The sequence below is a fragment of the Pestalotiopsis fici genome (genome assembly GCF_000516985.1).
Source record: "Pestalotiopsis fici W106-1 unplaced genomic scaffold PFICI_Scf_1, whole genome shotgun sequence".
Classification (NCBI taxonomy): domain Eukaryota; kingdom Fungi; phylum Ascomycota; class Sordariomycetes; order Amphisphaeriales; family Sporocadaceae; genus Pestalotiopsis; species Pestalotiopsis fici.
In genome coordinates this window covers 4,557,794-4,584,083 of record NW_006917091.1, presented here as the reverse complement: position 1 = coordinate 4,584,083, position 26,290 = coordinate 4,557,794, and the positions used below count along the sequence as shown (strand labels likewise).

The window sequence follows — 26,290 nt, the reverse complement described above, 5'->3', positions numbered from 1 at the left end:
GGCGTTGCGTCTGTTCACCCCACTACAACCACGATGACTACCACAACGGTCAGAACAACCAGGGCAATCACATTGATCATTTACAACGACTACAACGATCATAACGGCTTCGATGACCACTGCAACCACGATGACGACAACAGCCACCAATACCACGGTGACCATCACTACCACGGTAACTACCACAACCACGGTGACTACCACAACGGTCAGAACAACCAGGACAGTCACATTGACTAGAACAACCACAGCGGCCTCAGCGGCCAGGACAACCACGACAACCACGATAATGACCACAAGGATCTTAATAATCACGACAATTACTACAATTATAACGATCAGCAGACTGGCTGCGTCTGTGCTTGGGGCATGGGCTGAGCACTGCTCCCCCCTCCAAGGAATCCCTAGACACAAAGAAGATCAGGCTGCATAACCGAAAAAAAAAATTTCATGGTTGCTTTTGAGAACGACTTTGATCAATCGTGGCGTTCGCTTGGCTGTATCTTGTAGAGACTTGAAGACGGCAACGAGGCTTGGGCTGAGCATTGCTCCCCTCCCCCAATATGCGAACGAACTGTCCTAGGAGTCTTCGGTGCCAGATGGGAGGATGTTGTGGCCGGAATGCAGGGCTCTAGGCATCAAAACTGGTTGATGCTGCTGGTCGAGTGATTGGAAACGATGATGGACTCTTACAAGAGGACGGAGGAAATGTTAGGGGAAGAACGAGCAACAAGTGCGCAGACAGCAGGAACGAAATGGACTATTCAAGCAATTTTCGAGTGAAATTCAATATGGGAAGGTTGAAAGACAGCAACTCTTGCACGGACGATGTTATTGTGATGTGATTACTACGGTACCCTATAAATAATTCGACCAAACAGTCAATTCTGTGCGTTCCTTCCTAACTTATCTGCACGTCAAACCCCCCCATTTTTTGAGGGTTTGCCATTTCTCAACCCGACGATCACTTATATCCCATTCCTAACTTCTTTAGATCGCGCTCAATACGCTTGTAATTACGCGGGCGCCAGTCGTCAGTCTCGGGATTCGACGTGAATGCCCTAGCAGCCTTGGAGCCCTTGGAATCGCTGTTGGAACTGTTCATTTTGCTTTTTATGCTAGCCATGAGGCTCTCCAAGCTCTGACCAGAGCTGGATCCAGAAGTGTTGCTACTGCTGCCTTGGGCGTTGCCGCTTGAGCCTCCCGATGAGCTGGACCCTCCACCGCTTCCCAACGATGAGCCTGATCCTCCGCTTGCGGCGTTGTTGGAGCTGCTGCCACCTTGACTGTTAGGTTCGCTGGCAAAGTTGATACCGGGACGTGAACGTCCTTCGGTGTACTTGGTGATCGCCATTTGCGTGGTCTGATTTATTTCTTGTTGGCGATTTCTCAGTAGATCGCGGTTGAGTCGTAATATTTGCTGGTTGCTCTGGTGTTGGGGGAGAGGTAGAATCAGCAAGAAGTCTGTGGCTTACGTTGAGTAATATAGACATTGAGTGTCAATGATTCATTCACGGCCAAATCAAAGCTGAATAGATAATTATGTAGAGTCTATGATAGGCATGATTAGATGACTATTGCAGTCTTCACCATCGTTGGGATTCTGAGATTACGCGGTCAATTCACTTGCGCCTCGAGGAAAGGTATAGATCACGAATTCCGACCCAACGCAGGATTGCGGACGTCTGGCATTGTTGTACAATGTTCAGGGAACCTTGCCAACATCCTTTCATGTGCTTCACTTAAGGTCAAATGCTATGGTTAGCTTGAGTACAAATTATTTCGGTTACTTTGTAGCTGTATGCTGTGGCAGCTGAGCTGCGAAGCCTGGTCAACTGTAATATGCCTCAACTACTGGCGGTGCTGATTCATTCGGGAGGGGGGAAGAAAAACAGCACACGAACAAAGCACCATGAGATTGACTTGGACACGCTGGACATCTTCTTTGACTAATTCGGCTTGTTGCCAACATGCGATGATTTAGCTTGAAAAATGTTTGTCAGTGAAGCGAGGAAAGGTTAAAGTCTGTCGTGACACAATGAGGAGACAATTCGCATGCAGCTTGGCTGGAACTTCTACTCGAAGCATTTATGAATGGCCGTCCAATACTCGTGTCCAAGTGTATCATTCACAGGTTGCAGTTAGTAAACGCCGGGCTATTCCCGAGAGCCTTTGAAGACAAAAATAATCACAATAAGCGTGGTTGTTACCTGATACAGACCCTTCGGCCTATCAAGTGCACCAAGATGGAACATTGTGAAGATCCCCCTGGGGTTATAAACTTGTACATGCTGTAGGTAGGTAGTATTGACCCAAACATTTGAACATCATAATGCTTCGCCAAGTGTCAAGTCTTTCCGGCCAAGTGTTCAAAGACCATGGGTGAGTGAGGAATAGGAAATGGATCATTGGCACAGACTCTTTGTCAAACCGGCGGCCCCTGCGCGCGCATACGTCGGATGGGGGGCCTCGGGGGGCTTGTCTGGGTATGACGAAGACGGTAATATGGTTCGGCCCTCCTCCAATCCCAAGACTCATCTCCCGTCCTTGCCGATATGTATCGTAGTAAGAGCACTAGTATATTGAAAGGGAGCGCCACGTTGCAAACACAGACCTTGGGGGAAACATGCGAAATAGGCGCCCATGAGAAAGCATCCAGATGCCTAATCTACCATGTATGATTGACTTCGGTGTTTTGTGATTTGAAAACGTCGACTAGCCTCGCTACAAAGTACATATATGTATGTCTCACAACCGACCACTAGTTGTGAGTTGCATCCTGTACTCCTCTTTTGCTGATCATCTGCGGCCTCAGTGGTCACGGATCCCGTGCACCTTTTTTGTGCTGGTGCGGTGCTCCGCTGGTAGGCCCAGTCGTCCCATGTTTGCGCAGCTCTGTCGGTGACAAGAAACGTTATTTGCCGCGGTACACTCGCGGTGAAGTGTTGAATTTCTAGTGTAGTCGTCATTTGTCGTGAGGCGCAGTATGCAATTCCAAACTCTCAAAGCGGTGCAAATGCCAAAATATGGACCCTTACGATATACTACGGCAACGTTAGAGCCTTTCGAGACGGTCTCCCACCCCGTAAAGATTCCGAGATCTGGGCCACTTCTGCGATGACACTAAGCCGAAACAATATGGCAATTCCCATTTTGGCCCATAGCAGTAGGCCCATTTGAGACCTCGTCTCCGTTTACACGTACGTACGTACCGACCGTGTACGACTTGCCAAAAAAATTCAAACCTCTTCATGGAGGGCATTTGACTTGTTTGGGTTGCGCACAATTGCGAATGCCGTAATTGACATCTGTCGCGGGGAATTGCCAAGCCTCGCTCTAGTGCCCTGACGGGACCATGCTGGTTGGTTCAAGTGCTTGCTTGGCCTTTTGCATTCGTTGGCTTATATTTCCTTCCATTCGGACAGGCGCTTGCACAGCCTCTTCTTATGGGTTTCACACAATGCTAGGCGGAGGTGATTTCTGGGTAACGGAACTTGAGACTGGCACAAGACTGGGGCCTCGCATGTCTGTCAACATTTTCCAGAATTTAGTTTATTTTTTTTTCTGCTCGGCGCGAGACTGAGAGACATGAGGAAAAACTCCGCCGATCAGATATGAATGCAGGGCCCGGACGGAACCCCGGCGCTGAAAAGCGTGAGAGAAAGAAAGAAAGCATGGGCACAATCCACCAGCCCACTTCCATCAGCATGCCCACCAGGACGGTCCTCCGCTTTCAACGGCGCAGGACTTGAAAGCATCAGCTGCGGCCAATATACTGCAATAGAGGCCCCCAAGTTGAGCACGAGGTCCCTGGTACTGCTGTAGTCTGCAGGAATTCGGCCCCCGACGCACGCTACCTAGGCGCAGCGGAGCACCTTGTCAGGGGTCTGGCATTGTGCAACTTTTGACCATGGGAGGGTCGTTGTCGTCGTCGTCGTCCAATGGCGAAATCGCAAGCGACGAGACCCGCGACCCTGCAATTGCTTCTGGGCATTTACTTGGCTGGGTTCAAGGCCTTGTCCAACCTTTAATGGGCCCTGATCGGTACGTACTGTTAGCTCCAGGTGCCACTGTACCAGGCACAGGAACACTCCCACGATGAGCCCCCGGTCAGTCATCCAAACGCTTGCCAACATGGGCGACTTTCGATGATCCCAAACGCATTGAGTTAATTGCGACTTGCCCATCTTGCAGCGGCGTTCCTCATTTCTCTGCTCCATCTTTCCATACTCGAATCCACAGGGACGTTCCCTTCTTACCTTGCGTTTTTTTTCCCACTTCCTTTCGTTCTGTGTAGGTAATAGGTGCTATTCTACCTGGCTGTTAGTGTAGTAGTGTACCCGAACCGAATACGCACAGGAACAAGAAAAGATCGCTACTACTAGTAGTACCTTGCCTACCATCGGCCCTCCTGGCTTTTTCCCCCGACAATTTCGTTTCGCATCCTTTCCTCAACGCAACCTCGAACACCGAGGACGAAGGAACAAAGCCTCCTCCTGTTCCTGTCACACTCTCTTTTTTCTTGTCTTCAACAACGGTAGCGCAACCGTCTCGAGTCATTCCTTACCTAAACGTCCACACCACTTCGTTGTATTACGACCCAACTATATTCTATCTCTTTACCTCTTCTTCTTTTTCCCGACCTTGCGCGGGAGCCGGCTACTGCAGCAGAGCCACACATCGGCCGCGACGAAAGTATCCAGCCATCTGCGCCAACTTTGCAACTATTTGGGTAAAGGCGGGATCGGCGGACGATTGAGTTTCGGGTTGTCTCTGTGCCTTTTCTTATACCGACCATCTTTACGATTACCGGGTTTCTGCGTGCTATATTTGCGAACATCTTATTCACTACCTCCCGACCTGCCACCCTTTTACCTCTTCTGGAGAATGGATTCGTAGTGGTCGCTTCTGTTTCGAAACTTTTTTTTTTTTTGGACAAACGAATCAACGCAACCGTACACGGCGATCGAATTACGCGACACACGGTTTTATACAATTTCGTTGGTGATATCGTCACCACACACCGCCAACATGCCGCACGTCGGAGTAGCCATGCAGCGGAGTCTGGCGGAGCCGCGCGACTTCGCGGACGCTCTGAGGAATCTTCTTGCTAGGAGCATTGTAGCAGGAACAAGCAAAAGGGATATCACATCATCTATTGCCGACGCAAAGACGGCGTTCTCGAGTTGGGATAATTGTATGCAGGCCAGCTACTGCAAGTATGTGCCCGTACATCTTCCAGAGGGGAACTCTATTGCTGTGTTGCGAGAACAAACTGACAGAATGTTTCCCTTAGGTGGCCAGTGATCGCCGTGATAATCATCGGCGGTCTCATCGTTTTCTCCATTGTTTGGTGTATTGTCCGTTGCGCTTGCTGTGGTCTCTCCTGCTGCTGCGAATGCTGCTACTGCCTCAAGTGCTGCGGTTCCTGCTGTGGCATGTGTGACTCGCCCAAGAAGAAGAAATATCTCGACGACCCATACATTCCACCACACCATGACCAAGGCTACCGCACGGAACCAACGATGACCGCTGCTCGTGCTGTGCCGGCTTCCACCTTTGACCACAGTTACGACAAACCCATCGCTAAGCCTGAGCCACCCATGTATGCCGAATTCGAGACGGGTAAGAAGGGCGGAGGTGACGAATTGCCTGCCATGCCCAGCTGGGAAGGATCTAGCTCCAAGAAAGTCGCACTTGAGGATGCAGTAGAATTGGAGCAGCTCAAGAAGCCGGAAATTGCACAGAACGCACCGCTAATGGCACCGGGAGCTATGTCTAACCCCGCAAGTCCCAACCCAGCGTCGCCGATGCACGGAAACAGCCCATACGGTGCTCCTGCTATGAATGGTTCTGGATATATGACGCCCGCTCGTAGCGCAACCTACCCCTATGGGGCGGACCCCAACTCTCAACAACAAGGCTACAACCAAGGCAACTTTAGCAATGGTGGCTATGGCCAAATGAATGGCAGCAACGCGGCTCAGGGATACGACCTAGGCTATGGGAATACAGACTATGGAAATCAAGGCTATGGCAACCAGGCATACAACAACAACAACCCGAGTTATGGAAATCAAGGCTATGACAACCAAGAATACGGCACTCAGGCCCACGATAACCCAGGATACGGAGCACAAGGCGCCTATGATACTCAAGGATATGGTGCACAGGGCTATGGAGCCGGAGCCGGAGCCGGAACCGCTGCCGCTGCCGCGACGGCTGCTGCCGGCCCCATGGCTCAAGGTCGACGAACGCCACACCAGGATTATGGAAACTACAGACGTGGCACGGCAGACCAGGTCTACCCGCAATCTCGAACACCGAGAGCATATGAAGACTATGGGCGCAGCGTGACTCCACGTATTGGTACACCACGCAGCAATACACCTGGAAACGGATATAGACAACCGCCGCGCCATCAATCACCAGCACCACAGACTATGCCCTACGGCAACATAGAACGCACGCAGTCTCCTGCGCTTCAACAAGACGCTTACGGACTTGACCGAAGCAACACTCCCAACAGCTACGGGCGTCGTAACCCACCCGCCCCTGTAAGACAATATTCTGCCGCATCGAGTCAACCAGTACGTCATCCTGAGCCGGAACGCTCATACACGGAGCCTTCATACGGACAAACAAGTTCGGCATATCAGCAAGAACCTGCTTCGCCGACGTCCCCCATCACCAACTCGGGAGGCTTTGATTTTACATCTGGCTACAGTCGACCACAAAACTCAGGTACAAGCACTCCCGTCCAACAGCCGGCTGGTGGTGGAAAAGCGTACCCTGGCTACCGTGCATACAAGCCTCAACAATAAGCAAATAGAGCATGAACAGTGAAGTGGAGCAGCATTGGATATTATGACTACAACTGATGATCAGTTCTTCTTTTTATTTTTTATCTTAGAAATAGGTGGTTCAGTTGATACCCCTTTTATACTGCGTCAACAAGCATCCTAGGCATGGGTGGCTGTTATTCGATTTCTTCAAAAAGAGGCGTCACCTTTTGGATTGGGGCGTTTACATCATATTTCACAATTTCGCATATGGGCAAAGGTAGATAAGCCGTGGCTCAAAGGGGAAGAGGCATTATTTCGCCATCGATTAGCATGTTGATAAATGTCGACCAAGAGCAAATAAAGAAAAAAATCTTTCAACCTGACTACATTTCCAAGACCCGATGAATGAATGAGTATGGATAGGCGTAGTATTGGAGCCGATATCAAAATAAGCGACTGGCTACCTATATCAGAGTGGGGTGTCTCACTTGCCCAATGACATTCAAGTGCTTGTGAGTATACACACCCATTTTATATGCTTTGCAACAAGTGGTAACCTTAATAAATTCAAACTTGCTGGATGAGAATTAACCTGCACGTAAGCTGCATCACAAATGGGCATCGAGATTAACTTGCCTTGTCGGCACAGCCGAGAGTTCATCACACCACCCAGACGGCACCGGATATTCATGGTCATGAACTTCTCCTTTTGACAAACGAGCAATCAATAACCAACGAGCAAATAGGGCCACCCAATAGAATTCGAGTGATGAATAATGGCGCAACAGGATGTGTCAAAGAAATACAGAAGATCATAGACAAGGATGACATCTACCTGGACATATTGATACGTTGACCGCCGTTGCCATGGAATTCGTGCGTAAGGTATCCATTAATGTGCCAGGTTAGTTCAGGTTTCGAGTTCTTGATGTGTTGGCTTGCATGGGATACGGTATAGGGTGCGGTATACTCTGTACTTGGATAATGCCTGATCTACCCGAATTGACCCGAAAGGCGGAAACGCGTATGATAGCTCTGATAAGAGAAGTGCTACTCCCACCATGAATGAGATGCATGCGTTAATATTCTATATGATGCATCCCATCTTCCCTCCAGAGTATCATGGAATGCCCATTGCCTAGTGGTTGGCAAAATATACATGCCGGGTGGGCGGAATGGCGAGGTGGTGATAAGGAACTCGTTTTGTTTGATGTTCTCTGGCGGTCTTCTAGAAAATGGGCTTTAGACGGTCGATCGAGATACATACGTGGACCGCCTCAGTGAATCAAGAACCCCACTTCGCATCGCTGCCTGAGGTCGCGAGGCGAGCGTGTAGTCCAACCGTTGCGCGAATGGGTTGAGCTATCCAGGGGAGGTCAAGGTATTTAGAAGGGCTTCAGTTTTTGATCCAGACACAGAAGTAGGAAACAATACTTTGTTTAGTCTACAAAAACACAATTATATATATTGTAATTGTATTTGTTTTTAGAGTTTCGGTGGCTTGATTCAACGGTCACGAAGTCCAGTCACAGTCCCTTTCCCTCCGATCAGCGCCGTGTTTCCGTGCGCCCTGACCCCCGACCGATCCCGGGTTGGCCAACTTGGCAGTCACGCCAACCTGCTTCTCCACCTTTGGTCTTATCGAAACGTGCTATCACGTGATCCAGCTGCAAGCCTCGCCCGCCCAGAACTGCACGTGGTGAATCCGAGCAATCCATCCTCTTAGTCCCTTCGACATCTCATCAATCCATCCGCGGCCAGCCCGTACAACCCCCGAAATCTACACCAAGACGACTTTGTCATACCCGACATCCACCGAACCTGGAAATTTACTGTCATATCATCGAGATATGAGTCGCGCCGGCAAGCTTGCCCCCGAGGTCAATCGGTACGTCTTTGATGCCCGCGAATCCTCCCGGATCCCCTGCCCCGAAAAGCATGGCCTCAACGGCTGCATGGCCCCTGCTCCATCTCATCCGAGGATCATGATATGCTAACCCGTCTATAGAGCTTTGTTCGTGAAGCATCTAAGGTATTTTGCGCGCACTTGTCGTACTTGCCCCAAGGATAACAGTCACTGATGCCTCCCTTGTAGCTACACTGTCACGCCAGAGGACCTATTCGAGCTCTTCGGCAAATTCGGACCCATTCGGTACGCTCTCTCGATGTCGCAGAACACTCCTTCTTAGACACACTGCTAACAGACTGCGCAGCCAGGTCCGCCAGGGCATTGCTACCAACACCAAGGGCACTGCCTTCGTCGTCTATGAAGATGTCATGGATGCAAAGCAGGCCTGCGACAAGCTGAACGGCTTCAACTTCCAGGGCCGATACCTGGTCGGTACGTAGCACGCGACCACCTACCAACGTCCACGCTCGGTCGCTCTCTAACACTTTTGCTAGTATTATACCACCAGCCAGAGAAGATGGTCAAGTCAAAAGAGGACCTCGAGGCCCGCAAGGAGAATTTAGTGCAGCTCAAGCACAAGCACGGTATCGATTGACGATTAGACGGGCCTGCGGCCGCTCTTCAGACTACCAAAGCCCGTCGTACGTCTGCAGACCCGTCGATATCTTCCACCTCCACCTACACCTCGTCCAAGGCGAGCCCCAAATCTAGGCCCCTCTCGACACCGATTCCAGTGAAGAAGAAGGAAGTCAAGCTGGCTGTTGCAACCAAGGTTGTGACAACGACGGCGATGACGCCGAGAAAGGGCAAGCCGGACGAGGTTTCCGAGCAGGCACGAAGAACAGTCCTTAGCTTCGTGCGTGGCTTCCTGCCCCAGAAGACAAGCAACAAGATGGTCATGACCTGATACTCTTTGCATGCCCTATGCGTGTGTAAGGAGGAATGGGACAACCTATCTGATTTATTGCGTGGACTGGCTCTTTGGGATTGCCTGGTTTTGGCTACCCCTTCACGCATTCTTCCGAACCTCCTAAAAGGAGTCTTTCATTCGTTAAGGGGATGCCTGAGAAATTCATGGTTATAGCGGACGTTTGATCATCCCCACTCATGATCAATCTGGTTTTTTTACTTTTACTTTTATTGACGTTCAGAGAAGATGGCAAGACGCCAGGTACTTTTTGTTTTGGGTTCATTTGGGCTTGACACGATATATTGCTTCACGATGACAAAGCAGCGGACCCCTTTGCGGTCGCTCTGGCGAGAATTCGAGGTATTACACACCAGTACCAGACCAGCCTCGTTGATGATCTGTATAAGCTTGTGACCTTTAAGTAACATATGGATCGCATGTGTTAGCCAAGCTCTGACTTGCATGATGACAACCGATATCCTTAAACGTTGTCTTTTGAACTTGGCGTCGTGTTGAATGTTGTCACTTGCGGCGCGGATATGATACGAAGTTCGAATCTTGCTGAGTGCCGCAAACCAGTGGGCATCTCTACGTCGTCATCTAGGGACGGGCTGGAATTCATACATATAAATTGCCCATGTTCCAGATTCCAGAGCGGAGCCGTTTGAGCATGTCGACGGGACGGAGTGTCATCTGAAACTTGACCCTGCTTGCGGTATGCATATATGAATGTATGGCTGATGAGTAAGGCGTAGTACTTCCTTGGACTTCTGACGGCTCGTGCAGACGCCAACTAATCTGTACAGCCATGGCATCAGTCCAAGGAAAGCGACACAGGACCCTTGGACCCTTTATTGAGCGAGGTACGATGGATATCCTATTCTTAAGTATCTCATATAGCAGTTAAAGTTTTGCATTACGCCGACCTTTGCAATCAATGTGCTTGGTATGTGTTTGTAGGTTCCTACGCTGGCTAATCGGCAACAAAGAGTGGCTGCGCTTTGGTGCAGACTGGCTGTGAACTGAAGCCTAGCGCCTGTTTTACGCTTAAAAGCCCCTGTAGAACCCACCTAAAACAGTCCAAAATGGTAGCAATGGATGACCTACAAGCGCTTACCTTAGCATTTGGTGGGCATTCGAGGAGCTAACTTATGCTTAGAGGATGCCAAGCCCACAGCTAGAGATTGGGGCTGTACTTTACATGACACCTACCCGAAGTGCCTCGATGCGCTGTTCGGGTCAGGTGCTGGCCATTCGGTCGATGCCTGCGAGCCTCATTACTTTTGTCCTCTTGACTCGTCTCCTACTTTTCCCTTTAACCTAAGGAATACCACATCTCAACAATTGATTAAGCTCACTTATTATTGTTTCTTTGTGGCGCGCCAACGTACGACTTTTCTTCTTCCTCTGAAACACTTTCATCGATTCTGGCGCACGGTGGGACTTGCCGATCGATCCACTTGCAGCATTCCCGGGGTATTTTATCTAACATACAACTGCGTCATCATTCTTTGCTGCGAACTCAACTGTTGTCTAAAAAGACGCGCGAGCACCAGCTTACTGTTTTATTTACTCGATTTTCGATACAAGGCATCACAAAGAATATCTCTTGTGACAAATGAGCCCGAAAGATATCATCGGCGCCGCAACTACCGCTCTCTTCCAAGACGCGCCCGACGCCGTCGTTACGGCCTTATCCAAGGCACCCATCGGCGTAGACGTCCCCGCTCCCACAGAGGTTCTGTCCACGATTCTCGCCACCACCACGACATCGCTAGCCGCAGCCTCGAGCGCGGCCATGTCTTCGTCGGCTGCCCTTGTGGCAGGCTCGGAGAACGGTCCATCAGGCGGCGATGAGGGATCCGGGGAGTGTCGCCTGTTGGGCTCTTTTGCCCTACTCGTACAGCTCGCGCTCGGCGGCCTGGCCCTCCTCTCACTAGTCTATAAGCGGTGGCGCGAGCGGCCACAGCGGCCCCTCAAGATCTGGGCCTTTGATGTCTCGAAGCAGGTCGTCGGAAGTGTCCTGGTGCACGTGGCCAACGTCTTCATGTCGATGCTGACGAGCGGTCGGTTCTCTATTAAGGTCGAGCCCATGAGCGTACAAACGGCAGCGAGGCTGTTGAGGAGGGACGACGACGCATATGTGCCGAACCCATGCTCATTTTACCTGCTCAACTTGGCTATTGATGTAAGTCGCTCTTTGGTTCTGCACTGCCAGAAATCATGGCATAAGAGTCATGCTAATACATTCGACAGACAACTCTTGGAATACCAGTGTTGATTATATTGTTGCGCGTATTCACCGGCCTGGTATCTTACACATCATTCGGCAAGCCCGCCGAGTCCATCCAGTCTGGTAATTACGGCAACCCACCCAAGACCTGGTGGTGGGTAAAACAGTCCATGATCTACTTCTGCGGCTTGTTTGGCATGAAGATATGCGTCCTGATCTTGTTCCTCATGATGCCATGGATTGCGAGAGTTGGCGATTGGGCACTGGGCTGGACCGATGGCAACGAAAAGCTGCAGATTGTATTTGTCATGATGCTGTTCCCCCTCATTATGAACGCCATGCAGTACTACATCATCGACAGTTTCATCAAGAAGAAGGAGCTGGAACACGAAAGACTACCTCAGGAGGATGACGACCGTAGCTTTGACAACACCTTGGCTGATGATGATGAGACCAGCGACTCGGAAGATGGAGCACGCCACTCGACTTCAAAGCCGTACAAGGGTATGAAGAGGAGGGACTCAAAGACGGCAGCTGAGGAATACGATCCCGACCACGATCACGAGGTAGTTTGGAGCAACAGCAGCAACAGCGAGCAGGGAGGAAAGACGGGCAAAGTCCTACCCAAGGAGCTATTGCCCCGGGAGTAATATTATCTTGATTTGCACGAGGCGTTTCGGGGAAAACATTGGGAGCACAAGATTGCATTAGAGGCGTATCATTTTTGAGTTTTGGACTACCGGCATGACATTCCTCACGAGAATATGTGGCAATTCATCTCTTACTTTTGGCGTTGGTGTCAACAATTTCAGAGCGCTCGAATATGGCTCCACTGTACTCGCAGTCAATTCCGTACTTGTGAATGAAACTGAACATTGAAGGCTTCGATCATGTGTGAGACTTTTGAAGGAACCTGGAAACGACACCGCCCGTGTTCTCTAAAGAGTACCCGACAGCAGTGCAAGTGCGGCTCAAGTCCAAGGCGGCGGCAACGCACACATGACGGTATATTACTGGTTGTAGCAATGCGAATTTCCTTTTCCGCCGTGGCATTTGGAAGTGTGGGCGGATGTCTCAAGACAATTCGTATTGCCGAACCGCTACCTTCATACCACGTGGGCTTCGGCTCACCTACCTTTGAGATGGTTCATTTGGGTGTATCGGCAAGGTGACATGGGGGATAGCGGGTGGTGATATTGCATGCATACATGGGGCTGAAAGATCAAGCACCTTTTTTTCTGTCATCTATTTGAAAGAGAAACTTCTGATTGTAGAGTATATTGCAATACTGTTAATGTGTGTGTTATGTTGAGGGAGTGATACTAGAATATTTCCGGATCTTTAACACTTTGGGATGGGCATATTTATCCATGTGATCGTTTATTGTTTGTTGGGTCCTGTAGGTGAGAAGCAAGTAGGCATAGCGTAGTATAGATCCCTTCAGAAACGACCAACAATCTACCTAGCGTTATCAATTGAGAACCACCTGACCCTTTACCTACTCCATAGCATGATGTCACGATGGATTGAAGCAGTTCGGAGGACAAAAGTAGAATTGCAAGATGTGTCTCGCATGACTGATTGGACACATTGATTGGCTAATATTCTTCTTCTGTTTTCTCTCTCTCAAAAAGACAGCCTGAGTATACGGCTGCTACAAGAAAGTGAATAGTAGCCCATACAGAGTTTAAACTCTCTGATAGGTCCTTTACCCCGGAAAACACACCAAGGTAATGAATAGTGATGCACTGGCGGAATTAGCGAATCGACGGCGGAACAAATGCCCCAGTTTGCCAGTGGGAGACCCATTGTCCCTGCAGGCAACCACTACGCGAAGTGGTTCTCAGCGGGCTTTGGTGGAGTTGCTTTTTCGTCCATCTGCCAGGGACCGGGGCCGTCATCGCCCAAAAACCTCCGGGCAATTGTTCCGCGCCGCCAAACGGCACTTCAACAAAGACAATCTACCGTCCTGTTACACGGACGGCAGTGAGCTTTTGTCAGCTCTTCACACTTCAAATCGCCGTTCATCACTACTATAAGCACGGCTGCCCATCATTTGCCCGCCTACGACGACATTCTTGCACAGTTTCACTCACCAATCGGCCCAAAGCAGCGGGCGAATTCCCCAAAGCTTTCACCCCCCCCGAGAGAGCTGCAAAAGGGCTGTGGCCATGCCATCTGCAACATTTGCCGAGCTTCCCACGCTCTCTCCGGGCAAGAAGCGATCTCGAAACGAGAATGAAGAGCTACAAATGCCAATGTATGTAGCTTATAATTTGAACAACACGCCTAGGCCGAAACCCAGCTGAGCTAACCACATGTATACAGTTTTGCCCACGCAGGCAACGAGGCCCATGCCCAAGATAAGCTCGGTCGCCTAGCTTTTCACAACATCAGCAACAAGCGATCCGCATCCAGCTTTGCCGGAGAGGTTCAGAGAAAGATTCTCCCGCTGCCTTCCAGCAAGCGAGCTCGAGTATCGGATGATGAAAGCGAGGACCATGCACACTATGGCTCCTACAAGGATGATATACAACGCAACAACCATGCTGTTCTGAGCAATTATTCGACACCACCCATCTCGCCACAGCTCCGACCTCAGGGGTCATACCAACAGGTCCCCGTGAGGCAGACTCTCGACCCTTGCCACATATGCCACCGCAAGCCTACGCGCAAGTCAGATCTGGATTCTTTTGCCGATTGCCACGGATGCGGACAGAGGACTTGCTATGTCTGCATCAGACAGTGCCAGGGCTGGCTACCCAACGCTGGAGGAGATAATGATTCACGACAACGACGACACACCATTTTCCGAGAGGAGCAGCAGCAACACCAACACCAACAACCAGAGGAAGACCCGCTTTCGCGATCATTCACAATGCACGACGTGGACGATGGCGAACGAGAACAATGGACAACTGCGTCGCTATACCACGCCAACAACAGCAACAACATCAGCAGACGAGACCCTTCGCACGACCATGAGGTGGGATGGAAGGGCCATGCCTCGGTCATTTGCAGTCGCTGCTGCATAGAACGCGGCAGCGAGGGCGATGTCATGTGTCTGGGCTGTCTCGCTGGCGTAGAGGGCGCTTGAGGAGGGCCTTGCCACCAAAAAAGGCAGGAGAAAGACCTCATTTCCAGAATGGGGTTCACGACGCTAATGAGGAGATATTCGTCTTTGCGGAAATGACCTGTTCTTTTCTTTTTGTCTTTCAAGCATTGCCGTCCTTCAGAATGTCTTTCATGTTTTTCATTGTTTTCCTTTTTCTACACATTCTTCATACCCGCCAGCCTACTCTGGTACAAAGGTATTTGCATCATGCATTAGGGGGAAATTCATGGAAGATGGAGTTTTCCCCCGAGGACGCAATTCTGATCGAGATGATATTCTTTTCAAGCATAGGCGTTTAGGAAGAGGGAAACATAAGTAGATACCAAAACTTTCGACAAGGCCTATTCTGCGCCGTCGAAATGTGCCAAACTGTATATTGCCCAGGCAGCCACGACTTGCCCATGGTGGCGGAAATAGGCGCTGGCATAGGAGATAGATGAGATAGATAAAGCAACTTGATAATCAAGAACCTTGCCATGCAGCGGCTTCCTCTCTCCCAATCTCGTTTTCGTAAGGCCCCTTTTGGACCATGTTTGGATCCACCGTACACTTGAGAGGGCCGCCCCCCTTTCTCAGACACGAGACACCAAGCACACGCAAAGTGTGTAAATGGCCTCCCAAAAGCACGGCTACTTCCGACTATATAGATATCCGTGCAGCTTTTGAATAGAACTGCTGATACTCAGTAGTTACAGCGTAAGAATGTTTGGAATTTGGTATTTACTCTTTCATTGATATGTCATTACGAGACTCTTTTGCCTATCTATAAACCCTGCGGTAGGATCTTGACAGTCATACCAGTCCACTTCTATCCGATGCGGCATCAGCACATTTACACGACTGCACATAAGAATCCGTCGTGGTCATGTCCATCCTGCCTATTCTTTTTTTTGGTACAATCCGTTTATATGACGTATATGCTTGAGTCAATCCCTCTTGATATCTCTCTATCGGGTGAGTGCGATATCGTCAATGCGCAGAATCATCTTGACTGTCTCTGCGGCCAGCTCGATCGCACTTGTAGAGACCAAAAGGGGCTGCAGCACGTTCTCCTTGGCAATGTTGTTGTTGACACCGCCGCTCTTGATGCTGACACCGGCAGACTTCTCGCCCATCTCGTGGCGATGTCTCAGTTCCGTGACGACCTGAGTCTGGTTAGTATAGTGTACACATTAGATCCCATGTTCGAATGACTTTACCTTGATGCTGTTGAGGCCAGCGTTCTCTGCAAGAGTCGTAGGGATGATTTCCAGAGCATCAGCGAATGCCTTCCAGCAGATGGCCTCAGTGCCAGTCAAAGCACGAGCCTGCTTAGAAAGTTGTGCGGCAATCTCAATCTCAGGAGCGCCTCCACCAGCGATGAGAGCCTTCTTCTTGACCAAGCACCGGATAACGCAGAGAGCATCGTGCAGCGATCGCTCAGCCTCATCGAGAATCAAGCTGTTGGCACCTCTGCAGACGACACTGATGGTCTTGCCTGCGCTCTTGGTGCCCAGGATCTTGACCATTCGTGCGCCGTTTGCCTGAGACTCTTCGATAAGGTCGGCAGATCCCAGCTTATCCTCAGTGAACGAATCAATGTCGGCAATGGGCTTGCAGCCAGTCGACTTGCAGATGAACTCAACCTCGTCTCTCTCGATATCCTTTACGGCCATGATGCCGAGCTTGGCAAGGAAGTGGAGGGAAAGATCGTTGACAGCATCGCGTAGGATCGACTTCTGGATAAGGAGAACATTGCACTTGGCCTTCTTGATCTTCTTGACCAAGTTCAAAAGGTACAACCGCTCCTCCTTGACAATCTTGTCCATCTGGCGGTAGTCATTCACGGCAATTGTGTTCTCCATGTCGGGCTTGGGCGGGCTGAGCTGGAACTGGATCAAGCCAATTCGTGCCTTCTCGATCTTGGTGGGACCTCCTGCTGACTTGATGACGGGCTGGTTGAGAACAACACCATCAACCAGTTCGCTGTCTTCTATCGTGCCTCCAACCTTCTTGATGATTCTAATGTTCTTCAGGTCGACGTTGTCGGCATTCTTGATGTCTATCGTCTTGGTAACGGCATTGACGGCCATGGAGCCAAGCAGGCCAGAGTACTGAGAGACAATCTTGGAAGACAGCGAGGTGTTTGCTGCCTGCAGAAGTGTGGCATTGTCGGAAAGTGATACCGGTTGTGACATGTCGTGGAGGATCTGGACCGAGGCGGCGGCGGCTCTCTGGAACGACTCGGAAATGACTGATGGGTGAATACCCTTGCCCAATAACCGGTCGGCAGCGCCCAGCAGAGCACCGCAGATGACAACTACGGAGGTGGTTCCATCTCCTGCCTCTACATCCTGCGCTCCAGAGAGGTTGACCAACATCTTGGCAGTTGGGTGCATGACAGACATGCTCTTCAACATGGTGTTGCCGTCATTTGTGATTATAGTCTCGCCCCTTCCATTTCTGATCATCTTGTCCATACCTCTGGGACCTAGAGACGTCCGGATAGCATCGGCGACAGCTCGGGCAGCGACGATGTTGGAAGACCGCACTGCAATCGGCTTCTCCTTATCCTACAGCCAACAGGGTCAGCCAAACAGGGGCTCCGGGGTCATTGGGTAGGGTGACAGAAAAGCATCTTACTCTGAAGGTGGCATTTGAGTGGGAGGACGAGCCAGCGGCCGGTGCTGCGGAAGCCATCTTGACTGAACCGATCGAGGGGCAAGGATGGGTGAGGTGCAAGGGGTATTGTGGTGTTGAAGGGTTGGTCGAGCTTCTGTCTGAATCTCTCCCTATGGCGCCCCGCGTTGAGGCTGCCAAATAATTTTTGTAAGTCGCAAAAATGTTCTGGGGAAAGCTGCGAGGCTACTAGCTATCAATGCCTCTTCGGGTTAGACTAAGGTTCAGTCTTACAGCATGCAAACAGAATAAAGTGCTCTATAATACTCAATGATATGTCATAATGATAATCAACTCATTTTATGTGCATATTATTTGAATCCATCGATTTGCAACCAGTTTTGAGAGGTTGAGACAGCGTGAATCAATCATTGAACTCCAGCTGCTTGATTGTTCTAAGCACAGCGGCTGATTCATCACGCTAAGCCATCTTTAGCAATAAATTCAGGCTTTCTCAGCAACGGCAGCTGCCACTGCCCGTACCTTCGACACCCCTGCCAGGCAAACAGAGCTTATGCAATACTCCCCCAGTGCTCTCATCAGTGTCCAGTCGTCACTCGCCTCGCCTGGCCCGTTCAGCCCGGTCAATCAACTTCACACCCATCACCCCGTCCATCGAATATCAAAGCTGCCCAAAGCCGACTCGAGCATCGCATCACCACCCCCAAGCTGCCTGTCCAACTCACAATCCGAATCATCACATCTAATAGCAGCAACCTCCCCATCGGGCCCTCGTCAAGATGGTGCGTCAAGCTATCGCCTGTTTACCCTAGAGCTCTGCTAATCGAGAACAAGCCGTCCGCCACCGGCCAGAACTGGGAGAAGTACCAGAAGAACTTTGCCGATGACGAGGTAGAGGAGAAGAAGATCACACCTTTGACAGATGAGTGCGTAATCGGCATGCTTTACATCTGTATCAATACCCGCGGGCTAACCTCAAAGCCAGAGATATCCAAGTCTTGAAGACGTACGGCGCCGCCCCCTACGGATCGGCCCTCAAGAACCTCGAGAAGCAAATCAAGGAGAAGCAACAAAGCGTGGACGAGAAAATTGGAGTCAAGGAGTCCGACACAGGTCTTGCACCGCCACATCTATGGGACACAGCAGCCGATCGCCAGCGCATGGCAGAAGAGCAACCGCTTCAGGTAGCGCGGTGCACCAAGATCATCGCAGACGAGAAGGACGAGTCCAAGAGCAAATATGTAATCAACGTCAAGCAAATCGCCAAGTTCGTGGTCCAGCTCGGCGAACGTGTCTCGCCGACCGATATCGAGGAGGGAATGCGCGTGGGTGTCGACCGCAACAAGTACCAGATCATGCTGCCACTTCCGCCCAAGATTGATGCCAGCGTTACCATGATGACCGTCGAAGAGAAGCCCGATGTCACGTATGGTGATGTTGGTGGCTGCAAGGAGCAGGTGGAGAAGCTGAGAGAAGTTGTCGAGATGCCCTTGTTGTCGCCAGAACGATTCGTCAACCTCGGTATCGATCCCCCCAAGGGCGCTCTGCTCTACGGTCCGCCAGGTACTGGAAAGACCCTTTGCGCACGAGCTGTCGCCAACCGAACAGATGCTACATTCATTCGTGTCATCGGATCCGAACTGGTACAGAAGTACGTCGGTGAAGGTGCACGTATGGTTCGTGAACTTTTCGAGATGGCTCGAACCAAGAAGGCCTGTATTATCTTCTTTGACGAGATCGATGCCATTGGTGGTGCTCGATTTGATGACGGAGCTGGCGGTGACAATGAGGTGCAACGTACCATGCTGGAGCTTATCACACAACTGGACGGTTTCGACGCTCGTGGAAACATCAAGGTCATGTTCGCTACCAACAGACCCTCAACCTTGGATCCTGCTCTTATGCGACCTGGTCGTATTGATCGAAAGATTGAATTCTCCCTTCCTGACTTGGAGGGACGTGCCAATATTCTCCGCATTCACGCAAAGAGTATGAGCGTTGAGCGTGACATTAGATGGGAGCTGATCTCCCGATTGTGCCCCAACGCTACGGGTGCCGAGTTACGCAGTGTATGCACAGAGGCGGGCATGTTTGCCATCCGAGCAAGGAGAAAGGTTGCCACAGAGAAGGACTTTTTGAGCGCCGTGGACAAGGTCATCAAGGGCAACTTGAAGTTCAACTCGACTGCTACTTACATGCAGTACAACTAAGGGGTTTGAAATGGGTACAATGGCAACGGAGTCTAGGTGTACTATTTGTATCAACAAGATCAATCAGTCTAGGGGTCTCAATTAGACGAGTGCTTGTACTTGGAAGCATTGACGATTAGATAATGAGACATATCGCCAGAGTTTGGATCTGGCCCAGACGAAATAGCGTTTCCTGTTCGCACTGGCACATGACATGAGGATCTTAGCAACCTGAACAAATTACACAGCATTTTCAGTAATTCAAACGCCCGGCCACCAGGGACTTGATTACAGTCGACATCGATTTCTCGGTAATTTTGTCTAGGTTCTATGTCTCATCTCGTTGGAGGACAATACTTGTCGAGGAATTGGTCGCAGCCGTCTACTCCCTTTGACTTCCAAGAAACCTTTCGGCCATTTTCTTCCCACTCTTCATGAGCGATACGTCTCTTAACCTCTTCTTCCCACTCATTAGACTGCTCATCAAGATTCTTGAATGGACCAGAAAGTTTGGCTTGGGCTTCCACGACTGGGGTGATTTTGGCACCCTCACCTCTCAAACGTGCGTCTATTGAGTAACTTAGTACCTTCTATTTGGCAGTAAGGTCATGTGATAAGAGGTGGAAAAAACCATGACGCGACGTCAGGAAGTAATATACGTACGTTGATCAAATGCACCAAAGTAAATATTATACTCGGCTTCGAAGACGTACTCTTTCCAGGCTGCCAAGGCGTGTTCTAGCTCCTGAAGGGTCTTTGTGTGCTCGTCATCATTCTGCAATGTCTTTTCTTTGCTCGTACTGCTGGAGGACATTGTTACGATGGCGACGAAACTTTTTTCTCGAGGTTTTTCTGTGCTTGAAGATTCTGTCTCCAATAGTAGTCGACTGGTATCTGTCAATTCGTTGCAAATCGGAGAATTGCGTCCCTTTATTCCTGAACGCGAGACAAAGAAAGCGACAATATTCAGAGTTCCCTGCAAATGCCATTGATTCAGACTCGACGGATCAATAACATGATTCACCCAGCCGCATGCTGAGATGATCCCACAACACTGGGAATTTCTTTCTACCAAGTGTATTATTGTTGATGATGCGAGAGGGAAGAGAAGCCTTTTCATTTGTGCGAACCTCGAGGCGCAGCTTAAGCTCGATTTATTAGCGTGCGGCTTACCTAGACTTGCATTGGCTGATGTCTAAAACGGACGTTTTCTTCAGTTATATCCTAGATGATGGGCACACCAAATATGGGTTCTCGCTGCATCTCTCTGATGCGTGTATTCTATCCACAAACGTATCCGGCAGGGGTGGTTGCTTTCTTCCGGTATGGAAGTGGAAAGACCTCTACCTCGCACGCTCGCACTTGTCAGGTATCTCACTAGGGAAAGTCAGGATACCTGAGTTAAGCGAGTAAAAGTATGTAGAATAATCGAGAATCTTATTTGACTGCTTGCAGATTGGGAGCATCGGTTATATATGGATTACTTTGAACAGTGTAAGTAGATCTAAATGAGATCGTACTGCCGAGCCGTACTTACAAGTGATGATTAGATGTAATGAGTCCACACATGAGTTTTCTCAAATTCCGACATGATTTAACACATTCGTATATTTTGACAGAAATCTATTTTCCACATATTTACTTATTTTCATGACATGCTCATGTATTACCGCTGGCTGCGAATTAGCGGAATTGGATTATACATGAATACCGTATACTCTATCACGGCAGTTGGCGAGTCTAGCGGGCAGCTGGTCAAAGCTCAATGCGGCAGGCAAAGGAGCTGTGGTGCACATCAACACCACCAAAGCTGCCTACCTAACTGATAGCTCCTACGCCAGCAAGCTCCCAACTACGTCCATTGGCTACGTCAAAGATTCCGCATCGAGTGTCTCTACTACCATAACCAACGTCGGCAATCGAAATGACTTTGATTTCTAAAACGACGACCACTTTTGGTCTCATCCTTTTGGCGCATGCGTAAGCTGCCATCGCTCGGCAAAGCAAACTGACACAGATGAGGACACACGCTGACACAACTCGTTCTGTTTAGCTGTTACTCTGCCCATGAGCACTCGGCGCTACAGGCACACCGCGCTGCCTCGCTTGCCTCTCTGACCGCATCACAAGCTGGCATTCTCACTTCATTGCCCATCGATATCGCGATCGAGACTGTGGTAGCGACCTTTGTGGTGGTTTTCGGGCTGGTGCTGAACACGGCTCCGCTGCGGCCAATCCGATGGCGCGTCTGGGCAGGCCAGATTGAGCGAGAGGGCGAGCAGGCGTTCAAGAATGCCAACGGCGAGGTGGCCAAGGACTTTGTGGGCAATCCATTCAAGCTGCTAGAGTCGCGGCCGGGATTCGTGAATATTCGGAAGCAGAGAGAGGAGTTTGCGGAATGGGTCAAGACGCAAGGTCAATGATAGGGGAAACTACATGGGATTCGGGCCAGGCTCATGGGAGCGATATGCGAGAAACAGCACATAATACGTGTTGCCACATCTGTACAACAGGACGAAGAAACCTACAGCACAAGAGGCTATGATATTCTTGTCGTGGGCGACAAGGTCGCCATTGCAAATTAGCTGGGACAAATGCGGCCCTGGAGAGCCTACGTGTGCTCGAATGCCCAACCCAGACTACATAATATGCGGCGGGAATCTCGAGTCGATGGCGAGTCGAGATTGCCTTTGGTTGTACTTGCATAGTTGAGTGGGCGGGCGGCCGCACACATGGCAGGAGCAGCCGACGGGGAGCCTCACCCCCGTCCCGTCCCAACTGGTGGGAAACTGGCGAGAATAAATGATATTCTTTTTGTTTTTTTCATGATCATAAGAGACCAATTCTTCTTGCAATAGCTGATCAATTCGTTTCCCGCTACGTCCCTGCATACACACAATCACAACCCGCAAAGACAGCTTAGTTTCTCGACTGGTTTGAAAGTGACAGTCATGTATTCGAGAAGTACCTCTGGCCCGTCGCAAATACATCGCCGTTTTGCTGGTTCCTCCGATCGCGTTATTGCCAGCTCCCCGCCGATTCCTCGCAGAGGCCCGACGAGTGCGTCATCTACCTCAGCATCACGCACTCAAGGATATTCAGTGTCATCACGCACTCGTACGTCAAAGGCTGCTTCTCCCTCTGGCTCAAGCTCTGCACCACGGTCCGCCATCTATTCGCCCCAGCTACCGCCGCATCCTCTGCGTCAACGCTTATCACAACGCCCAGCGCCACCCCGAGGAGCATCCACCACTCCCGGATCAAGTGTAGTGGACGGGGACGATGATGCCGATCGTGTGTTGGAAGGGGATCATCTTGATGCGGATGCCCTGGGCGAGATCATTATGGCCATAGATATGAATAAGACTGGCAATCTTGGCTGTGCATATTACATTGCTGCTGAGGAAAAACTCCTACTGCTCGAGGATGTACCAATGGCAGGACCTGAGATAGTAGACACCCTTCTATTGAACGCGGAGCCGACAACCATCCTGACACCTTCTCGGGCCTCCGAGACACTACTCTGCATACTCCGCAAAGGCGCTCAGGGTGTTGAGCGAAGCGATGGAGGCGGTAAGTGCTATCAGATTCTTGAATGGCCTATGCTACATATCTGCTTATACACAGTAAAGGTGCCAACTTTGGATCCTACGTCTTGAGGTCTCTCACCACATCCGAGTTTAAATACGAGTCAGCTAAAGAAAAGCTTCTTGGTCTATATATTGAGTCACGAGAGGAGCAGGGAATGATCTTCGCATCTGTTGTCGATGAGCAGGCAGACGACCAGCACGACCAGCACGGCTCGATGCTAGGCTCGCTAATGAGACTTGGCACCTCAATCAACCTCGAAAGCCAGTTGAGTGTGAGATTTGACTTCTGTTCCTGTTGTGTCGGAAATCTAATGCTTCCAGATTGGATGCGCTGGTGCTGTTCTAAGCGATCTTAATCGAAGGAGGACTGCAGAATACCTTCCAGGTGATCTCGATGCAACCATTGCTTTCAGAATCAAATCGATCGAGATGTTCAAGCTGTTTGACTCAATGTTTGTCAGCGCAGATACATTGGCCTCATTGCAGATTCTCCGATCAGAGTTCCATCCCAACAGTCAGATGCGAGGACCAGATGGGTCAAGTTCTGGAGCAAAAGAAAGCCTGTCCGTCTACGGGCTTTTCCATTACCTAGCCTGCACACCACAGGGGAAGTCAAAGCTCCGTCAGATCTTCTTGCGACCCAGCATTGATCTCGACTTCATCAAAAGCCGGCAACTTGCAATATCCTTTCTTCTGAGATCTGACAACTCAGACCTAATCAAGAGACTCTCGAAGGAATTGCGCAAGATCAAGAATATGCGGACAACCATTGCCTTCCTTCAAAAAGGTGTAGATTTACCTGGAAAGAAGGCCTCGATGGCGAGCAATGTGTGGTTGACAATCCAACGTTTCGCCCACAATGCCCTCAACATTCAGAGCACTCTTGCCGAGATGCAAGGCTCTGCGATGGTTGAAGTGGTCACGAAGGTTTTACGCACAATCCAAAGTCGACCTCTGCACCATATTGGAGAACTCATCACTCGAGTAGTCGACTTTGAACAGTCAAGGGAGCGAAAAAGAACTGCAGTGAAGCATGGCGTTGACGCCAATCTAGATGAGCTGAAGCGAAGTTATCATGGAATGGAGCATTTCCTGACAGAGGTGAATATCAAGCTTCGAGCAGATATTCCTGAATGGGCTCAGAACTACGTCCAGGGCTGCGTATTCTATCCCCAACTGGGCTTTCTCACAGTTGTTGCGGTCAATCCTGAGAATGGTCTTCCGAGGTACGAAGGGCAAAATGCTCAGGATATCTGGAAGTGCATCTTTACAGATGACAACGTCGTGTATTGCAAGAATCCAAGAATGAACGAGATGGATCATCATTTTGGGGATGCATACTGCATGATCATCGGTAAGTGCATTTACCCTTCTACATGTGCGTCACTCGAGATATCAGACTGATTATTTCTAGACCGAGAGATAGAGATCCTACACCAGCTCTCGGCCCAGGTACTCGATCACGAGAGTGCCATCCTCGCTGCCTCAGACATCATAGGGGAGCTGGACAGCCTCCTCGCTCTCGCAGTTGGCTCACGCAAGTACAATTGGACTGCACCAATGATGACCAATGAAAACGTCTTGCACATTGAGGGTGGCCGACACCCCTTACAGGAACTTGTGGTTCCGTCTTTCATCGCAAATGACTGCCACATGACTGGTGGCAGCGAGCGCCTTGACGAAGAAGTCGCTCAAAGGGAATCGATGGTGAGCCAGGGCGTCCCAAGCACACTCATTCTCACAGGTCCCAACCATTCGGGTAAGAGCGTGTATCTAAAGCAAGTCGCTCTGATCGTTTACCTGGCGCACATAGGTTGCTATGTGCCAGCCGAGAAAGCTATCATTGGAATCACCGATCGGATCTTGACACGGATAGCTACCCGTGAGAGTGTATCGAGGAACGAGAGTGCGTTCGCGATAGACCTCAGACAAGCCGCATTCGCAATCAATTTTGCCAGTCGTCGAAGTCTCATCTTGGTGGACGAATTTGGGAAGGGCACAAATACGGTTGATGGTGCTGGGTTAATGGCAGCATTGTTGCACCATTTTAGCGCTCTCGGATCAGAAAGACCGAAGCTTTTGGCGGCTACGCATTTCCATGAGATCTTCGAGGCCGGTTGCCTCCGAGAGAGTGTAGAGCTTGCCTTTGCGCACATGGAAGTCCATGTGGATTTCGATACGCCAGTCGAGGAAGACCAGGTAACATACCTTTTCAACTTGAAGGCGGGTCGGAGTGTCTCAAGCTTTGGAAGCAGGTGCGCTGCAATGAATGGTATTGATCAAGCCATTGTTGACAGGGCAGAAGCAATAATGCTATTGCTGGTTCGCGGAGAAGATTTAGAGGCTGCTTGCTCGAAATTGTCAGAGGAAGAGGAGTACAAACTCCAAAAAGCAGAGGACATTGCTCGAGCCTTCTTGGAACAAGACATTGAGGTCCCGAGCCGAAAGGGCAAGAGAAGGGAAGGGCATTATCGCAACATTCTTCGGGGCATCCTGGCTGCCAGTGAGGAGTCGTCAATGTTGAGCTTTGCATAAAACCTTGGGTTGCTTTGTCAAAGGCTTCGTACGCGGTGCCCTGATAATGCTGGACTCGTGTCCTCAATCTATCCGAACCGACACAAGACTGTTATTTCTTTCTACGTATTCAATCTCGCTGACGAATATTCATCATCCAGAACACGACATCTCAATGCATTCAAAGCAACATCTTTGTCATGCAGTAGGAAGGCATTCATGGGCCAGTCTGGCTTACCCTGAATTGCAGCTGTAAGAATAATACCATGGCGTTCTGTGTATTGAGATGGGAGAGAAAAGCTCTACAAAACGTAGCTGAAGCCTAGCCATCCTTGCTTTCGCGTTTCAAAATGTCGCCCTTTCAGTCCGTGTCAGAGAATAACCCACTGCTTAGGATGTTTCGAGCTTGGCGCAAATTCAGACAGA

The 26,290-nt window shown here is 50.1% G+C and overlaps 11 protein-coding genes across 11 annotated transcripts; 8 read left to right on the top strand and 3 right to left on the bottom strand.

The window, feature by feature from the left end:
• Positions 1 to 33: 33 nt before the first annotated feature.
• PFICI_01376 (uncharacterized protein) lies at positions 34 to 240 on the top strand (the record flags this gene model as incomplete). The annotated part of the gene is made up of 1 exon (XM_007829957.1): positions 34 to 240. The coding sequence occupies one exon, from the start codon at positions 34 to 36 to the stop codon at positions 238 to 240; it is 207 nt and encodes a 68-aa protein (XP_007828148.1).
• Positions 241 to 964: 724 nt separating this feature from the next.
• On the bottom strand, positions 965 to 1,354 carry PFICI_01375 (uncharacterized protein; the record flags this gene model as incomplete). Its single annotated transcript, XM_007829956.1, has 1 exon — positions 965 to 1,354. The coding sequence occupies one exon, from the start codon at positions 1,352 to 1,354 to the stop codon at positions 965 to 967; it is 390 nt and encodes a 129-aa protein (XP_007828147.1).
• A 3,677-nt stretch (positions 1,355 to 5,031) lies between these two features.
• PFICI_01374 (uncharacterized protein) lies at positions 5,032 to 6,824 on the top strand (the record flags this gene model as incomplete). Its single annotated transcript, XM_007829955.1, has 2 exons — positions 5,032 to 5,219; positions 5,297 to 6,824. The coding sequence occupies 2 exons, from the start codon at positions 5,032 to 5,034 to the stop codon at positions 6,822 to 6,824; spliced, it is 1,716 nt and encodes a 571-aa protein (XP_007828146.1).
• A 1,811-nt stretch (positions 6,825 to 8,635) lies between these two features.
• Positions 8,636 to 9,601, top strand: PFICI_01373 (uncharacterized protein; the record flags this gene model as incomplete). The annotated part of the gene is made up of 6 exons (XM_007829954.1): positions 8,636 to 8,673; positions 8,794 to 8,817; positions 8,881 to 8,937; positions 8,999 to 9,126; positions 9,189 to 9,278; positions 9,330 to 9,601. The coding sequence occupies 6 exons, from the start codon at positions 8,636 to 8,638 to the stop codon at positions 9,599 to 9,601; spliced, it is 609 nt and encodes a 202-aa protein (XP_007828145.1).
• A 1,621-nt stretch (positions 9,602 to 11,222) lies between these two features.
• Positions 11,223 to 12,487, top strand: PFICI_01372 (uncharacterized protein; the record flags this gene model as incomplete). Its single annotated transcript, XM_007829953.1, has 2 exons — positions 11,223 to 11,792; positions 11,861 to 12,487. The coding sequence occupies 2 exons, from the start codon at positions 11,223 to 11,225 to the stop codon at positions 12,485 to 12,487; spliced, it is 1,197 nt and encodes a 398-aa protein (XP_007828144.1).
• A 1,521-nt stretch (positions 12,488 to 14,008) lies between these two features.
• Positions 14,009 to 14,934, top strand: PFICI_01371 (uncharacterized protein; the record flags this gene model as incomplete). The annotated part of the gene is made up of 2 exons (XM_007829952.1): positions 14,009 to 14,097; positions 14,166 to 14,934. The coding sequence occupies 2 exons, from the start codon at positions 14,009 to 14,011 to the stop codon at positions 14,932 to 14,934; spliced, it is 858 nt and encodes a 285-aa protein (XP_007828143.1).
• A 965-nt stretch (positions 14,935 to 15,899) lies between these two features.
• Positions 15,900 to 17,631, bottom strand: PFICI_01370 (T-complex protein 1 subunit delta; the record flags this gene model as incomplete). The annotated part of the gene is made up of 3 exons (XM_007829951.1): positions 15,900 to 16,097; positions 16,152 to 17,504; positions 17,575 to 17,631. 3 exons carry the CDS (start codon positions 17,629 to 17,631, stop codon positions 15,900 to 15,902), a joined length of 1,608 nt encoding a protein of 535 aa, XP_007828142.1.
• A 719-nt stretch (positions 17,632 to 18,350) lies between these two features.
• On the top strand, positions 18,351 to 19,781 carry PFICI_01369 (26S protease regulatory subunit 7; the record flags this gene model as incomplete). Its single annotated transcript, XM_007829950.1, has 3 exons — positions 18,351 to 18,353; positions 18,406 to 18,497; positions 18,557 to 19,781. The coding sequence occupies 3 exons, from the start codon at positions 18,351 to 18,353 to the stop codon at positions 19,779 to 19,781; spliced, it is 1,320 nt and encodes a 439-aa protein (XP_007828141.1).
• Positions 19,782 to 20,095: 314 nt separating this feature from the next.
• Positions 20,096 to 20,574, bottom strand: PFICI_01368 (uncharacterized protein; the record flags this gene model as incomplete). Its single annotated transcript, XM_007829949.1, has 2 exons — positions 20,096 to 20,328; positions 20,424 to 20,574. 2 exons carry the CDS (start codon positions 20,572 to 20,574, stop codon positions 20,096 to 20,098), a joined length of 384 nt encoding a protein of 127 aa, XP_007828140.1.
• Positions 20,575 to 21,684: 1,110 nt separating this feature from the next.
• PFICI_01367 (uncharacterized protein) lies at positions 21,685 to 22,183 on the top strand (the record flags this gene model as incomplete). The annotated part of the gene is made up of 2 exons (XM_007829948.1): positions 21,685 to 21,740; positions 21,814 to 22,183. The coding sequence occupies 2 exons, from the start codon at positions 21,685 to 21,687 to the stop codon at positions 22,181 to 22,183; spliced, it is 426 nt and encodes a 141-aa protein (XP_007828139.1).
• A 528-nt stretch (positions 22,184 to 22,711) lies between these two features.
• On the top strand, positions 22,712 to 25,885 carry PFICI_01366 (uncharacterized protein; the record flags this gene model as incomplete). Its single annotated transcript, XM_007829947.1, has 4 exons — positions 22,712 to 23,333; positions 23,393 to 23,622; positions 23,672 to 24,704; positions 24,765 to 25,885. 4 exons carry the CDS (start codon positions 22,712 to 22,714, stop codon positions 25,883 to 25,885), a joined length of 3,006 nt encoding a protein of 1,001 aa, XP_007828138.1.
• Positions 25,886 to 26,290: the final 405 nt, after the last annotated feature.